The 16,632-nt window shown below is 39.0% G+C and overlaps 2 protein-coding genes across 4 annotated transcripts in view; one reads left to right on the forward strand and one right to left on the reverse strand.

Annotated features, from left to right (window-relative positions):
- The first annotated feature begins 5,360 nt into the window (after positions 1-5,360).
- LOC106487841 (interferon-induced protein with tetratricopeptide repeats 5-like) lies at positions 5,361-9,942 on the forward strand. Its single transcript, XM_013946643.2, has 2 exons — positions 5,361-5,436; positions 7,979-9,942. The coding sequence occupies exons 1-2, from the start codon at positions 5,432-5,434 to the stop codon at positions 9,411-9,413; spliced, it is 1,440 nt and encodes a 479-aa protein (XP_013802097.2). The 5' UTR covers positions 5,361-5,431; the 3' UTR covers positions 9,414-9,942.
- Positions 9,943-12,632: 2,690 nt separating this feature from the next.
- Positions 12,633-16,632, reverse strand: part of SLC16A12 (solute carrier family 16 member 12) — a 39,589-nt gene continuing 35,589 nt past the window's right edge. For all 3 annotated transcript variants that reach the window (XM_067300044.1, XM_067300043.1, XM_067300045.1), the window contains one exon: positions 12,633-15,726. In XM_067300044.1, coding sequence (XP_067156145.1) covers positions 15,464-15,726 — 263 coding nt within the window. In that variant the 3' untranslated portion in view covers positions 12,633-15,463. The remainder of the gene's footprint in view (positions 15,727-16,632) is intronic.

Below are 16,632 nucleotides of genomic sequence, written 5' to 3' on the forward strand. Positions count from 1 at the left end.
GTTTTTTTCTAGCCCTTTTCTGCTCATGCGTTTTCCAAGAAGCGCTTGCATTTGCTGCTATGCAGTGCAGCTCTCACAGATACCAGCCAACCCAGCTGCAGCTTTCCCTGAAGTCAAAGCAGCAGGATTAGAGAAATGTTTCTGAATTTTCCTGTGTTCTGTCAAGCAAGTTACAAAGATAGCTACAGAAAGGCCTTGCATACATTCTTCTCTTACATTCACTTACTCTATTTTAAGCACTTTCCTGCACTTATTTTATTCAATGATCATTTCTGCCTAACTGAAGCATATGGATGCAACTAAATTTACAAAAATATGGATGCCAGCACAAATCATTGCTTTCCAGATGGAAAATTCCTGTATTCTCCCACACGTACACATGTGCACTGGAGAGTGTCCACACCTTCTCATCCTGTTTGAAACAGACTTTCAGGCCATAGCATGGATACAGTAACTATGAGACATGCAAAAACAGTGGTGAGGAACATGCTTTCTTCACTAGAAAACAAAGGACCAGCCTATAAATCAATACTTCAATTCCTTAGTTATCATATTGCAGCTTCAATCCAACCCTGTTCTTTCTTGCCAAGAGAAAGTCTGTGAACACAACACAGACTAAATGCCAAGCAAGCAGGTAATACAAGGAAGACAGCCAGCCAGGACAGAAACAGAAACAAGAAACCCATAGATACTTAGTAGCACAGTAAATCACTAATGTCTACAGTTGATTTTGGCCTTGCATAAACATTTAAATACATTTTTCCACAACAACCCATAGCACAGATTTTCCATAAAATACATGGATCTGTGTAGATCCCCTAACCCTTTTGCCTGACTACTTCACTGCCTCTTTTCACTGCTCATCAAATACCTGATTGCTGGAGCGTTGCATGCTATGCAGAGTAATAGCTGTGCCCACCTTTATCTGGAACTCTGAAACCTCAGCTCCAACAAAAAAATTATTCACCTAAATGAGACAAGAAGCCCATATCTGAGCTGTGATCCATAAAAGCCTTACTCAGTTGTTACCTGTACACAGACATGCCTGACTTTTTTACTTTTTTAAGTTTTCCGGAACTGCCCCAGTCATGATAATGCCAAGCAGCCTGTGTTTTACTTGGATTTTCTTTGGTCCAGCTGGCATCCAGCCAGAGCCTTTCTTCTGTCCCCATCTCCAGAGGGCCTGACCCAGAACATACCCAACAGAGTGATCATATGAAGTCTTTACAATATGCACTGGTATCTATCATTTTCTTTCAGATGAGGTAGTAATGATGGTTGTTTCCTTTTCCATAATAGCCTAATGGTTGGAGTGCTCATTAAGAAATGGGAGAACCAGATTCAGCTCTCAGCTCAGCCTAAACTGCCCAAATTCACATTTTTCACATATCAAGAAGGTGCCTGAAACACCAGACTATCTGCTAATATAATTTGGGGCATTCCCACTCCCATTAATGATGGCCAAGAGTCACAGTCACTGGATCTCAAATCAGAGCACCAGGAAAAAAAGTATGATGTGGTCTTCTGGCTCGAGCACTTATCTGAGAAGGGGAGTTTGGGATTCCAGCCCCTGTTGCTTCTAATTTTCCCCAAAGTTTCATTACTGGCTGTGAACCAACAAGTGGCTAATCTCAAACACAGAAAGCCCTCAGATCAGTACCTGGTACTAACTAAGGCTCTCCTACCTCTTGTAGGAACCAGAAGCTCTCATATGTAAGGTTGGCATTTTTTTTTTTCCTTGAAGAAAAAGGAATGAACTCTTCTCTATTTATTTGGGGAAAAGGGTGAGGCATGGCTTTCAGGCTGTGGATACCAAGTAGAGAGAGGTGACTCCCTGCAGCTCTGAGTGAGGCATCTAAGACCAAGAGAAGGACAGATCTTAATCTGTGCTTCACATGTGGTGTTAGCTTGCAGCAGCTCCCAGAGGATGCGCTGACTGTAGCTCCCTGCTCAGCGATTTCTAGTTGTTGACAATTTATCCTACAGCAAGGGCATGCCCACTCTCAGCAAAGTTGTGCTGTGCAGATATTCAAGCAAGGATCAGTGTTTTTTCACACATCATCCTTCCAAACATGGAAGCCATAGGGCATTTTACATTTACATAACACCACTGATATATGGACCAAGTTTACCAAAGGTACTCTCAAAATTTAACATGAAAGATTCAGAAAGTGAGGACAGATTCCCAAATTAACAAGGAGATTATATAATTACCAGTTAGATTACAGTCTTCCTTTCTAACCAAGGGGTCAATACTTGTTTTATCTGTGTTCTTTCTGCTTCATCACGATCTTATTCACACCTTTTCAAACTCCAGATAACCTTCAGGACTCAGGCTCTTTCCCCACTTTCCTGCGGCATGCCAAAGGTATCACGACTGCAGGTTGATACAGGAAGATACATCTCCAACACAAGTGCACCAATACTCCTATTTATGGATTGCCACTGCTGTGGGAAGGGAATCACTCTGTTCCTTCAGCCATCTTGAAGTTACTTCTAATACTAAGGGAAAGGAAAAAAACAACATTTATTAAAATGCAAGATTAGTAAAGCTTACTTTGTTTAGAGACAGGTATTCAGAAACAAAAGAAAAATCTCTCTATAGAGTGTGTATACTTTAAACTAGCACCTTAGTTTGTTTTTAATTCCTTGATTTGCCTTATTCAAATAAAAAGCTATCATATTACCACCACACCAGCAACATAAACCAATCCTTATGCAAAACCTGCATCCAGGACAAGATGTCAGCGAAAGGACAAACTTGTCCTAAAGATTCACTTCTCTCCTGGGATTCCATTCAGATTAAAATCTCTCCCCAATTTCCTGTAAGACCTACTAAAGAGATCACTTTGTAAAACGTCATTTATTGCCCTTATTTAGCTCCAGACAATCTGATGCTCATTAGAGCTGGCTAGATGGAGCCATCTCCTGGCCAAACCATGAGGATGAATGCAGTTTATCAACAAATCAAGAACTGACCTCTACTTTGAATAAATGATTCCTACACACTTTTGAGGAGGGGATATGGACTTTTCAAACTGCAGTAGGGAACCTTTTAAAAATTAAAACCTAAAACTCTTACAAGTGTACAATTTGGAAGTCACAGAGTATATATGGCTTATAAATAACAATGAGTACTGTTAATTTTTGTCTCTTTACAGAGATTGAACATGGTGGCGGCAGCAGCCACATATATACATATACTTATATATATATGTAAGTAAAGCCAATAATTTGTTGTTAGTGTAATAAAAATCTTAACAGTCTAATTCAAGAATCATCATTCATCTAGATGTAATTATTCCAGAGAAATGAAGAATGATAATGCAGTTAGAGTACTTACATACAGAAAAAGTCACAATAAGAGTAATAATACAATTAAAATTGTAATATACACACACTTCTTGGTTTCTATCTCTTTTCCTGAAGTTATGCTCACCCTTCCATTGCTCCTCTAGGTCTTAAGTCAGTAGTTTTGGACTGCTGGGGAGAGTAACACCATAAGTCGTCAACTTCTGAAGTTCTTTGCTGGGAGGAATATGATGTTGATGTCACTGGTTTCTTCTTGCCCTCCCCAGGATCCACTTGGGGTCATTTGCATATGTTTGCTAACATGCTTTTACACTTTTCTGTTTCTCCATTGGTCTGCAGCTCCAGGTTACATCCAAACTCACTATATGTGGTGCAGTTTATGTATGTTAGATACCACTACTTTGTTCTCTTTGTTACCATCTAAAACCAGTTTTGTCTCTCCATGTTTGCCTTTTTTTTTAACTGACCATTAGTGAGTTGTTTATAGCCAAAAGTAAAACTGATTAGCCCCAGACACTCGGTCAATTAGAGAAGCTGCTGTCACTGTTAAATGAAGTAAAACAAAGCTGCAGGCAGGTCAAGAGAGGTTCAGACAGAGCCAGCCTGACAAGCCTCAGATCTGAGGCCTTGCAAACTCAGTACACAGCTTATGGCCTCATACTAGCAACAGCAATAGCACATTAGAGGACTACACGGTTAAGAGTGGTGCACGTAAAAAATAAAGCAAACCTTCTGAAAGGCCTCATGGCCACCTTACACCCACGACCCCCCCATAACATTGTACTGGGGCTCCTTGGACACAGCTGCAGATCCGGGGCCTGCGTGACTTCTCCACCCTTCTTCACAAACACACTGGGAATATATTGCTGTCTCTTATACCACTTGTCATTGCTTTACCTTTATTTCAGCACTGGCTGTAACAATAAGTAAGTCACTTTCACGTGCTTTGAGCATTAACAAAAAAATTTTCAAACTTACTTACATAGACATTCGTTATTTCCACATAGACTACAAATCTGTCTGTATAACATGTCTGTTAGCACATCTTCCCATAATGTGTTTCCAGGATACAGAGCAGTCCTGGATAGACTTAAATGAGTCTTCTGCTTTGCTATTTCCTCCTTATTTTCTCAAGAGGATGAAGATAACTGATGTGAGTATTCTGGTTCTGATCATAAAGTTTATCAAAGAAAAAAATCCTGCTGCCTGAACAAAAACTATTCAGAATTAGTCTCACCTCTTCTGGAAATCTATTCTATAGCTTGGTCCCTATGACCAACAAACTTTTGTCCTTAGGGGTTTGTGTTCTGGACAGTTTTAGAGGAACCCTGGCAATATCTGCACCTATAGCAAAGGCAAGGGATGTTCAGAGGGTCAGCAAGTCTAGGAGATAACTGACTGACTTACACTTGGGAATACTTCTGCACCTTTAAAAGTGTGATTTAGCCATCTGAAATAAGAAGGCCTAGATCTTCAAAAGGAATCAGGCTTCTAATTCCTAGTGAAAATGGTACTAACCTAAGGGCCTTCTAACTGTTATGACCTACTAACAAGTATTAAACGAAGTAGTTTGGAGCACCTGAGGATCTAGGAAGTACGAATCTGAATTGTTTTTATCCTAAATGCAATGCTGAGTGACACAATACCTTTAAACTAGGAGCTTAAACTGTAGCACAAAATTTTGCAAAGATTCATCAGCAGAGGCAGGAAGGAGAGGTGACCCCATTCCCTAGTCTATACAATGGTATCAAGTTCAAATTGCATTAGTCTGAAATATTTTCTTTAACATAGAGGTCTTTGGATTTTAAGCAAATTAAAATGCTCTGAGCTACTAAAAGCTGTTGCCACTTTCTCTGCAGCACAATTCACTTTTTGGCATAAAGCCAAGATGAAGAAAAAACAGCACAGTCACTCCGATGTTTCTATTCCCCTACTGGCAGCTATTTCAGCTTCTTTAGGAGATTCAGAGAACAGTCTGAGTTTCACTTTCTGATTCCCAGTAACTTACACACAGATCACATGAGCACCGGAGCACATAAAAAGGAACTCGTAACAACAGCGAGCAGCACTCCATTGCTCTTTAAAGCTCCCCTAGAGCAGCTATCAGAGAAGGAGAACCATGAGGTAAGTCAGCAGCCCAGCCTCTGAACTCTGCCTTTTTACTGTGTTCTCATGTCACATGAAAATTGTAAGTTATTATTTGTAAGAAATGGAAGCAGTCAAGGACTTGGAGGACCAAACATTAGGAAAAAAATTACAGAAATTACAGAATATTTACTGGGAGAATCAAAATAAAATAAGGATTCTGTTGAATGCTGTAATGTTATTGCTTCTAGGACAAGGGCCAGTCTCTATTTTGTAAACAGAACTGCAAGAAAATCTCTGCATGCCTTTCATGGATGAAGTAATACAGGTTGTAGTAGTAGCTGGTGAACAGCTAGATGGGTGATTGGCACTGGTATTTCTGAGAATTTGTTTTCTTTTTTCTACTACTGTGAGGAATAGCAAACAAGATAGTGCAAGTTACGTACTGCAGTTTGTAGCATAAGAGAAAGGATAACATTTCTGAAGAGTGTCACACTCACCCAAATTCAGCAAAGCCAAGATGTTTATGACAATTTTGAAAATATCAGCACTTAGAAATTATATGTTGAATTAAGCTAAATTATATTTATATAATATTTATATTATTATATTATATTTATATTAATTTATATATTTAAATTATATCTGCATCACAAATCTGTTTTTATGATTTATTCATGAATATTAATTTTCCATGAACGTCTTTTCATTAATTACTCTCCACTGTTGTTTTCACCCATCAGTTTTTATGGTTAAAATAAGGATCTAATTTAGAAGTCTTATTTATAAAGCTGTGTTTACTTCCTTCTTTGAGGGAGGCAACAGATTCTAAGACATTCTACAGCTTTTGTCCATAGACAAGACAGTATGGACTTTAACACATGCAAATGATCAAACTGAGGCTAGGAGCTACATACCCAAACTTCTGCATGTCCAGTTCAGCGCATGTTAAAGCCTAAGTTGTTGCTTTTAGAACACATTACTTAAAAAGTAGTGGTTAAACCTAAGACAATATTTAAATCCTAGTTCTTTACATGAAGCCTAAATGGAATCAAGTTTCTCAAGTTTTATTTCATCTTCCATCATACAATATTTCCATAAATGGCCAAGGGATAAAACAGTGAAGATAAAGAAAATACTGGTAAACAGAAGCAAGACAGTATTTGCCAGAATAAGCAATCGGGCAAAAGTACAGATTCTTTTTTTTTTTTTTTTTTGCCATTAGTGTTATGCAGTTGCATGCCATAGTTTATTCACTTTCAAACTGTTTTCTAATACCCACTACCTATGAAAATAACAATAGAAACAAAGGAAGAAAAGGCATTTTATAGAAATACATCTTCTTTTATCACTGTTCTACATTGTTAATGTGAGCTTTTGAAAATTCTGATGTGTAAATATGGCTTTAGAAGCCTACAATTAGGCAATTACTTCTTCAAAATCTTAGCCACAACTTACAGCTGTTCTGCATCACACGCTGCCCCAATCTTTGGCCTGGTGCTCTCCTGATCTGGAAGAGTGGATGGAGCAAGGGATGTCACCACACAGCATCATGCAGAGAAGGCTAAAACTCGAACAAACTTGTGCTTGTTTACAAAGACAGTGGTGGCAGAGAGCTTTGGTGCTGACACCTTAACTTTTCTGCAACTACAGTGGTCATATTGTCTTTCCATATTCTGAGGTTATGTTTCATGAAGCCAGCAGAGGTGTGGCGCTGTCCAAACACTGGAGCAGCTCCTAAATATGGATGTCATTGGTGCAGGATATGACTTTTCAAATCAAAGGCACACAAGAAACACACTTCTGAATAAAAAGCAAGCAGGTGGAAGCATGCAAGGTTGGTTTGACATGGCATGATTCTAGGGCAGATCTGTTTTGGCCTCTAATGCCCACACGTGTGCTTAAAATATACAGAAAACAAGAGTAGTAAAAGTCAAGAAAATTTCTTTGTAGGGTGTAATAAGTGAGTAAAAATAAAAATAAGTAATAGAAACAAGCATATTATTAAAAAACCATTACAGGAAGCAATAATATTCACAAATAGCTATGGGAAACAAATTAAATATCAATTCATCAATATCATCAGAACATAAAAATGGTGTTATGATCCAACAAGCAAGCATTTGCAAATTCAGGAAATTCAAAATAAATTGTATAATACAAACTTTAAAAACTACAGAGGTATGAGAAAGGCACTAAATCACTTCCTCCAATTTTGGGGGGAAGCTTTTATTTGATTACCTCTTTTGGGTAGGCTTCAGTGAATATTTTAAGGGCAGAAATATACTCCTGAGGCCCTAAGGTGTGCTAGCTTTACAGTAGAGACTGACCCTCTTCTATGACATCCAGGATCTTTTGTTGTATAACAGGTGACCTCAGTTACATTGGCAAGAATTACTAGAAGAGCTATTCAGCTCTTTAGAATGATGGTTTCCCACAACTTTGGCTTACTTGATGTATTGTTGTCTAGTGGTATCAACTGAGTTATTGCCTGCTTTTAAAGTATGTCATGCCTGATTTAAAAACAACAGTAGCAAGAAGCAGATCAGATGTAAGTAAGCTTTTTTGTGATTTCTTCTAGTATCATTTCCAAGAATGACTTCAAGAGCACCCTGCTGCAACTAGAATGTCATTTTACATGGATTTTGCTGAAGGATGATGTGGATCTAGATAACCTAGAGGACAAAACAGGGCATCAGATTGAATTTCAGTTCACAGAATCCAATGCTGCAAGTTACAATATGCTAGCATATGTGTGTCACCTAAAGCACTTAAATGAGGATGCCCTGAAAAATCTACAAAAAGCTGAAGAAGAAATTGAAAAAAATTATCCAAATGAAACTGACAGGAGACGTCTTGTTACCTGGGGGAACTATGCCTGGATTTATTACCACATGAACAGATATGAAGAAGTTCAAACCTATTTAAGCAAAGTGGAAGACACCTGCAAAAAGCTTTCAAGTACTGCTCAATATAAGATTCAGCTTCCAGAGATCTATGCTGAGAAAGGGTGGGCATTATTAAAGTTTGGGAGAACATACTATGCCAGAGCAAAGGAGTGTTTTGAAAATGCTCTGAAGAAAGAACCCAACAACCCAGAATTCAATGCCGGCCATGCAATAGCAGTGTATCGCTTGGAAAGTATTTCTTGCGGAAGCAGTGAAGATGAAAGCTCATCCCTGGAACCCCTGAGGCGTGCAGTGGAACTGAATCCAAATGATACTTCTGTTGTGGCATTACTTGCATTAAAACTTCAGGATTTAAATCTAGCTGATGAAGGGGAAAGATACATTGAAGAAGCAATGGAAAAAACCCCTGATTCTCCTTATTTTCTGCGATATGCTGCTAAATTTTATAGAAGGAAAGGCAAATTGGATAAGTCACTGGAGTTGTTGAAAAAAGGCCTAGCAGTGGCACCAACATGTAGCTTTTTGCATCACCAGATGGGACTCTGCTACAGAGCAAAACTGTTTCGACTGAAAAAGGCTGCAAAATATGCCCCCAGAGAGCAAGTGGAAGAACTCATTCGACTTTGCATTTTTCATTTTAAAAGAGTGACTGAGCAAAAGTCAACATTTTTTCCTGCCTACAGTGACCTAGCAAATATGTATGCAGAAGGAAATAAGTATCAAGAAGCAGAAGAGATATTTCAGAAAGTGTTTCAAATGACGAATCTACACTATGCAGATATACAAGAACTCTACTACAATTACGGACGCTTTCAGCATCTTCATAGGAAATCAGAATCTGAAGCTATTAAATATTACACAGAAGGGCTGAAAATTGAGACTGATTCCCATGGGAGAATTAAGTGCAAAACTGCTCTGAAGAAATTGTTGGAACAGAGAATTCAGGAAGGTTCAGAAGATACAGCAGCTTTTAGTACACTTGGATTCATTCATCAACTAGACAATGAGAAACTGAAGGCAATTGAGTGCTACGAGAAAGCCCTGGAATTGGATCCTGAAAACGAGGAACATCTGAATGCATTATATAAGCTACGACTTTCCATCTGAATCTAAAACTTTCAAGAATTCTCTCACAACACCCTTCCCCCCCCCCAAAAAAAAAAGTTTCAACAAACTCTCAGAACTATTTTTAAGGTTGAAATTATAACCAGATGGAAGACATGGTAGCATCACATTCTGGTGATAATGTAGAAACTGAAAGCGTTGATTCTTCATTTACCAACTAAGAGTACGCTTGCTAACATTCAAGAGCTTTGAATGCTTTCTATTAAGGTTGTGTTTGAGTTGCGATCTCAAGGACACAGAACTTCTAAGTTAGAAATCATATCTTCTACTGAGAAAAAGGAAATAGTAATACTGTAACATTTAATCTATCTGCATGAAAGGCATGATGATACTAAAATGTACTGGATATTTCTGATACCGTTCCAAACATCAATAACAATTCCCTTTTAAATGTTATTTAGAAATAGCTTGTGTTGAAGACCTGTGTTGTTTAGTACCTCATGCTGTTCAATGCCTGTTTGGCTAGCTTACTGGAAAGCTTATAAAATGTGTATTATTGCTGTGAATTATTAAAAAGCATGGCATCAATCAACTGCTGCTTTTGGTATCTCTCTGCAGGCCAATCCTCATGTTAGTAGATGAAAGAAATAGAAACAGCCATTTGAAGAAGTAACAGGAATAAAGTTTTGGCAGGATATGAAAGGGTCAGCCCCATTTATTTCCCTGGACTCTGCAAAGCTGGCTTCAGAGGTGTTCCACTGAAGAATTAAACTCTGCACTGAGTATCATCTGTCCAGTTCAGCCAAACCCATGTTCTTGGGAACCACTACAGCAAACATTCAGTGAGGAAGGATGATGCAGAAGAGGTGGCTCTCTGCGGCCATAGTTGCCAGGGTCAGAAAACAAACCCAAGACTCGTGCTGCACCAGACATGGGGTGCGAGTGTAGCTACAGCAAAGAGTTGCATGAGCACTGGCGAAAGGGAAAACAGAATACAAGGTGTATGTAGGAAAGGGAGTGAATGAACAGAGTATGCAGGAATGGAAGTAAGCACTATTTTTGAGAACATGATTGTCTTCAGACCACCAGCTAAAAGCAGTATTTTTTACAACTTGTTGTTCTATTTCAGCAGTACTCCACCTTGGTATGATAGATAATAATGCTTGTGGAAAATTAATGCTGCACTTCCAAAACATTTCTGAGCCCTTGCTGCTAGTGTAGAACAAAGCAAATGGGTGACAGAGCCCAGGAATCAGGTTAACGTGCACGTTTCAGGGGCAACAAGCACCCGGAGGCATAACTGCTTTCGTCATCAGCAGCAGCCCTGTGCACAGACAGGACGATGGGCCTAACAGTGTATATAACACACTTAACCACACCTTCTCCCTAAAAAAAAAAAACCTAGGCTGGGGCAAAACCTATCCTCATTTTCTAACCACCCGCCAGGTTTCCTCTTACAAACAAAGGTGGCCCTGCTAGGGAAAGACAGGGGAGGGAGGAGAACAGGACGGACTGGGAGCAGGACTGATACGCCAATCCTGAAAGTTGGCAGGAACAAAATTAGGGTTGAAGTCAAGAATTGGTGATGCTCTATTGCGTTGCACTGGCTACGTGACCCCACCACCCTTATCAATCTTGAGGTGTCTAATATCCACACTGTTTCCCTCTAAACCGTCCTGAGGAATTCAAGACACGGCATTTGCACATCCCTGCTCCCCTCCATACCATGCTACCAGAGCCCATTCTGCCCCTTTCCTGGAAAATAAACCTTGCAGAAATAAAGAGAAGCAATAAAATATTCTGAGGAGAAAAATGTAACCCTGAAATTTTCATGATGAGTCAGAGAGGTTCAGTCTCCACCATGAGAAGCAAGTCACAGTGAGACCCCACAATTCAGGATCTCTTATTTATCGTGCCTTGCCTTGTTTAGGCTCTGGAGGATTGTGATAGACTGTGGTATGCTACCCCGGGATGCTCTGTGCAAACATTGTTTTCCAGCCCTTGTTTAATATCTCAAAAATGCAAAGAACTTATTTCCCACAGGGCGGTGCTGCTGCATTGCCTGGCATGGTCACCCAGGAAAAAGGCTGAGCCTGAGCTTTTGGTAGCAGACAAAATGAAACACAGCATACAGTGTCAAATCCCACTGCCAAAACAGAACCACACAGAGGCTGACCACATCTCATCCGCATTAAGTATGAATACCTCCATGGAGTCTATGCTTTCGATGCAGGAAAACAAAGGAGTAAAGACAACCCTGCACGGAGTACTCATTTATGAACCAAAATACAAAATTAAAACACAGCAGAGTTGTCCAAAGACTTACAAATATATCAACTTTAAAAACCAATTAAAGATCATATTCTGCACTTACTTACACTGAATTCACTTTCACTGCATGGTGTAGAGTATTATTCCAAGCAGGATCCATTTGAGGTAGGATCCACGTGTTTCTGTCTTGGACAGATGTTACCCAAGCCAGGTTAGACCACGCTGTCCCTGGAAGCTATATAGGCTCAGCAGGGCAGCGCTCCAGCCAAGCTGAACTTCACCAGTGCTCAGCAGGGCTAGCAGGAACGGGCAGTGTTATCCTGGCTAATTCTTCACTGCTAGCTTGGGTATCTCTGCCTACCACTGCACTGTGCCGCGCCAGCACATCCTGTATGGAGAACAGCTTGAATATTGTTACTGTATAGTTCTGTTTCCAAGCAAACATTTTCTGCTGAATTAGTTCTTTAAAACAAGAATTAATTGTAAGTGTTAATTTTAAGTGAAACATACGAATGGAAATGCCTACGAAAAAATATCTTGAAATAAATAAAAATATATCTGAAAACACTAATCATTTGTTACACGGTACTATTTAACAGAGTATAAATGTATATATTATTATTCCAAAATTCTTTCATAATATGTAATTCTGGCATGAATAACTGCTGACATGTCATGAGGTTGAAAAAAAGTAATTAAAATTTCATTAACAACAGCAGTGACTTATAACTTACTGAAATAGTATATTTTCTTTATAGACCAAACTACTCCCTATTTCTTGGTATGAAACTTTTGCACTTGGATCTAAAAATGACATTTTAATTACTACTAATTAGTAAACTGCCTTTAATTTTTTTTAATGGGCATATTGTTCCTAACTCATTTTAGAATATTTATGGAGAATATTTTTTCTTTTTTTAATGAATGTATCTTACAACCAAACTTAAGGCCCCTTGATATATTTCATCTACTGTCATGAGAGTCGCAATCAGATTACATCCCAGGATCACACAAACAAAATTAAATCAACAACTGAAATTGCCTTTTATTTTTTCTTAGGATACAAAAGTCTCACCAGTCCTGACTCAGGCTAATGGTCCTTCCTCACAGGCACAGACCAATAAAGACAGCACCTTCCCTCTGCTCCTGTTCTCACAAAAAGATGGCTGCATAAACCTGGAAGAATGACTGCAGATTATTTTAGCCAGAGGAACAGTCACAAACCAAAAGAAAAATATGGTTCAGACAAGTCAAACTTGCAATAATAACATGTTATGAATTTTGTTTTCTTTCGGGGGTAGTTTATAGGAAATATTCATTAGGAAACAGAGGTTGGTGGAAAGATGAAAGACAGAGTTCAGTCTGGATGATGAAAATTTGTCCAGATTCTTTGGCGTGCAGGTGTTTTGAACTTCAGCTTTCAAAAATAGCTCTTTTAGGCTAAGTTAACCAGCTCTGTTATATTTACAATCGGAATCTTGCCTGAAGAATGACATTAGCAATCCAAATTCTGACTGAAATATTTCTGGTGTTTGGCTTTAAATATTAGTTCAGATTCAAGATAAGATTTTTCTGGTGCAAATACTCATTTCTATCTGTTACCTGTATGTCCATATCAAACTTAGAGGCCCTCTCACCTTCACTGTGACCAATTTAAAAGCATGTTAGGATGAAATGAAGGAGTCCTAAAGCTGCACTTCTGAAAAATACACAAACCAGATGAAAATAAGTTAAAGCCATGGGCTAAAGTCATTAGTATGGTGGGTCCACTTTGCTTGGCACTAAAGATACATCAGCCCCACAGAGGAACCCCTTGATCAAGAGTGCTTCTCCCACAGGATACCTCCTGCATGTACCACTCCGGCTGCCTCTTAGAAGCTCAGTAAGGAGAAAGGGGCACATTTGGGGAAACCTTTGGCCTATGCAGATACCTGGGGTGCCCTGGGTCATTGGCCCTGTGGCATCTGGTGGAAATGCAATCCATCCTTGGTTGCTCCAACCTGACAGCACACAGAGCTGAAGTAATGCCATGTCACTAGTTTTAAGCAGGTTTTGCACTCCCCTCTCAATCTGTGTTCTATGCACGTAAATCATGCCACTTGCTCTGAACAGATTTCTGGAGTGTGGTCACTATAAACGCTTTGAACGCTGCCAACTGAAGTCAAACAGTATCAAAGTTATATTTGAAATATGCACGGAAAATAGAACTACTTAACACATGTACTATTTATATATATGAAAAATACATCATGCCCTTATGGTTGTGCTCTTTTTACTCTTGATCTAAATCAACTTCACAGTCTACGTTGCTTTCCCTTCTGAGACACTGAGTGGAACAGGACATCACAACACTGAATACATTGTAGATGATTATCAAACTACTAGTTTAGCACTGATGAAAATTATTTGGACTCTGAACAATTTACTAATAAACAGAACAAAGCTTTATACAGTATCAAAATACGGAAATGATTTGCATTTCAGAATGTGAAGTTCCTCCATCTCTGACAACAGCTTCATTTTGGAAATGCAGAAGCATCCCATTATTTAATAAATCAGCACATCAATAATTTATCCCATGAGGTACATTCAGCGCATAGCATTTACAAAGCAGCCAGCTGTAGTATTTTACTAGCACAAGTAGCAGGAAATCATCAGCAAATCACAGCTGTTGTTTTCTGGCCACCCATGACAAATGACCTGATCAACTCTTCAGCTGGTAAAAATGAGTAATTTACACCATGTAAAGACAGAGCTCCTGGATCCAAAAAAGGAGACAGCCCTGACATTACAATATGCAGGAACAACCTGCCTGCCAACATCCTCTTTCCTAATGGCCTGTGGAGCGAGCAGTTTCTCAGTTATCTGCTTGCACACTCTACTTCAACTTCAACAACTGCTGATTTCACAGAAGGGAGAGGCAGTGCATTTGGAAAAACACGAGCCTCTCCGCCTGGCCTCCCAGGCTGATGGGCTGCCTTCGCACCTCCACCAGCTAACGCAGTGAAAGCAGGCTCTGTCTGTCAGCGCGCCTGGTCTCCCAGCACAGATGTACTGGCAGCACCGCAGCCACCTTCCCAGAAAGGGGTCAGCTGGAGGATAATACTTGGAATGGCAATGCTTAGAAATTCAGGCTTTAATGATCTCCAGGAAAAAAAGCGATGACTGTCTTAAAATTTTGGTGTAGCAGAGGTTTGGGAAAGTAGCTCTAAAAACATACTTCAAATGAAGTTGCAGCTTGCATACAAAATTTAGGCACACTGTAAAAAAATAAAGCTGCCTCAGAGATGCTTTCAAAACAAACTACAGCTTCCTGCCAGATTTTCTTAAAAATGACTTTGGTATGTGAAACAGTTATTTGCAAAGAGTTTTATGCAGATGGATAATTGTGAAGGTTTTTGGTGGGTTCTTTGAATAGTCCACTGAAACATAATAGACCAGGACACCAAAAAGCTTATTTCTTCGACACTGTTTAAAAAATAATTTAAAACTTAAATTTTGTTGTTCATTTTGTTGACTGATTACATCACAATTTACTTTTATTATAGCCAATTGTCACCTTTGATATTACCTGCAGAGTCAACATATTGCATTAGAAACAAATCTGTGAACACTTGTATCTATAAACTCTCTTTACTTTTAATCCAGCTCTGTCCTATTATTTATTAACTTTGTATTACTGTTGCTGTATGTCGATTTTAGCCTACTAAAACATGACAGAAAAATCTAACTGGGAGATGCTTTGTTTCACAGGAGTAATATCTTCAGCAGCATAACACCACACAGCCACCTCTGGCTGTGCTGAATCTTGATGGCACTTGTCATCTGTTGCTGTAGCTGTTTGTATCCGCAGCCAAAAATTCAACATCCTTTTGGTCTAATTCTCCTGTGACGGAATAAGCTATTGCTCCATTTGTCCAGATGTGCTGTTTGGTGTTAGTATCATTGGTAAGTGACTGCAAATGTGTTCTTTTGATTTTCTTTGCTAGTCTTGCAAAGCACAATAATGTTGAACTAAATATCATAGAAAATCCACACAGGAGGAATGATGCAGTATAGCTGCCAGTTGTATCCACAAGCCAACCTGCAGGAAAAAAAAAAATCATGTTTTTTTAAGGTTTCCAGGTTTTTGATAATTTATAAATTCTGTGATCAGCAGCACTGCTGCAGTTTTACCATATATCAGTACAATTAAACAATATAGACATACACAGCTGTCACTATGCCTCGGGGGTGGGGGGAGAAGGAATTTGACTTTAATATCAGCAGGTAGCTAAGGTTTTTATGGGCTTCTTTTCAGAGGTCAAATCAATGAGAAAAAGCACAGCAGACATCACTATAGTACTAAATAAATATCTTCCATATGCACTGATTTAACTGTCAGTCTTGAGACATGCTTAGGGAGCTCTGGGATTAAATATTGTGTGTGTGAGATTCTCACACAGAAACGTTATGTGAGTCATGCCCTAGGCTCATGCATCAATTAGAAATATTCCATTTTGCAGTATTTTTGCTATGGCAAAGCTAAATTAAAAGCATCAGAAACAGAGATTAATTGGAAACTGATGTGAGCAGCAAATAAAATATGCAAGAGACATACTTATACACATGGCCTTTTTAAAAAGAACTCTGACCTTCTGCAATGCTCAAAATTGTCTTTTTACTCATCATTACTTCATTAGAATGACACTGACAGGAAAAATGATGTTTAGTTATTACAGTGATGAGGGCTGCATAAGAGCAGACAGCAGTAAAGTTGACTAACCCAACTCTTCAAAGCACTTCAGAAAGTAGAAGGGTAAGTCCTCTGGACTAAAAAAACTTGTAACCAAAGGAGAGTTTCTTTCTATTTTCAAAATCAAGTAATTTCACAAAGAATCCTTTGTTTTCCCCACCCGCACAATTTCTGCTTTTAGGAGGCCCATTCCATAGTCTTTCTTTGAATTTCAGATTGCTCCATGTGTAGAAATCACCCCATCAAGACAGTACT

The sequence above is a fragment of the Apteryx mantelli genome, chromosome 7 (genome assembly GCF_036417845.1).
Source record: "Apteryx mantelli isolate bAptMan1 chromosome 7, bAptMan1.hap1, whole genome shotgun sequence".
Classification (NCBI taxonomy): domain Eukaryota; kingdom Metazoa; phylum Chordata; class Aves; order Apterygiformes; family Apterygidae; genus Apteryx; species Apteryx mantelli.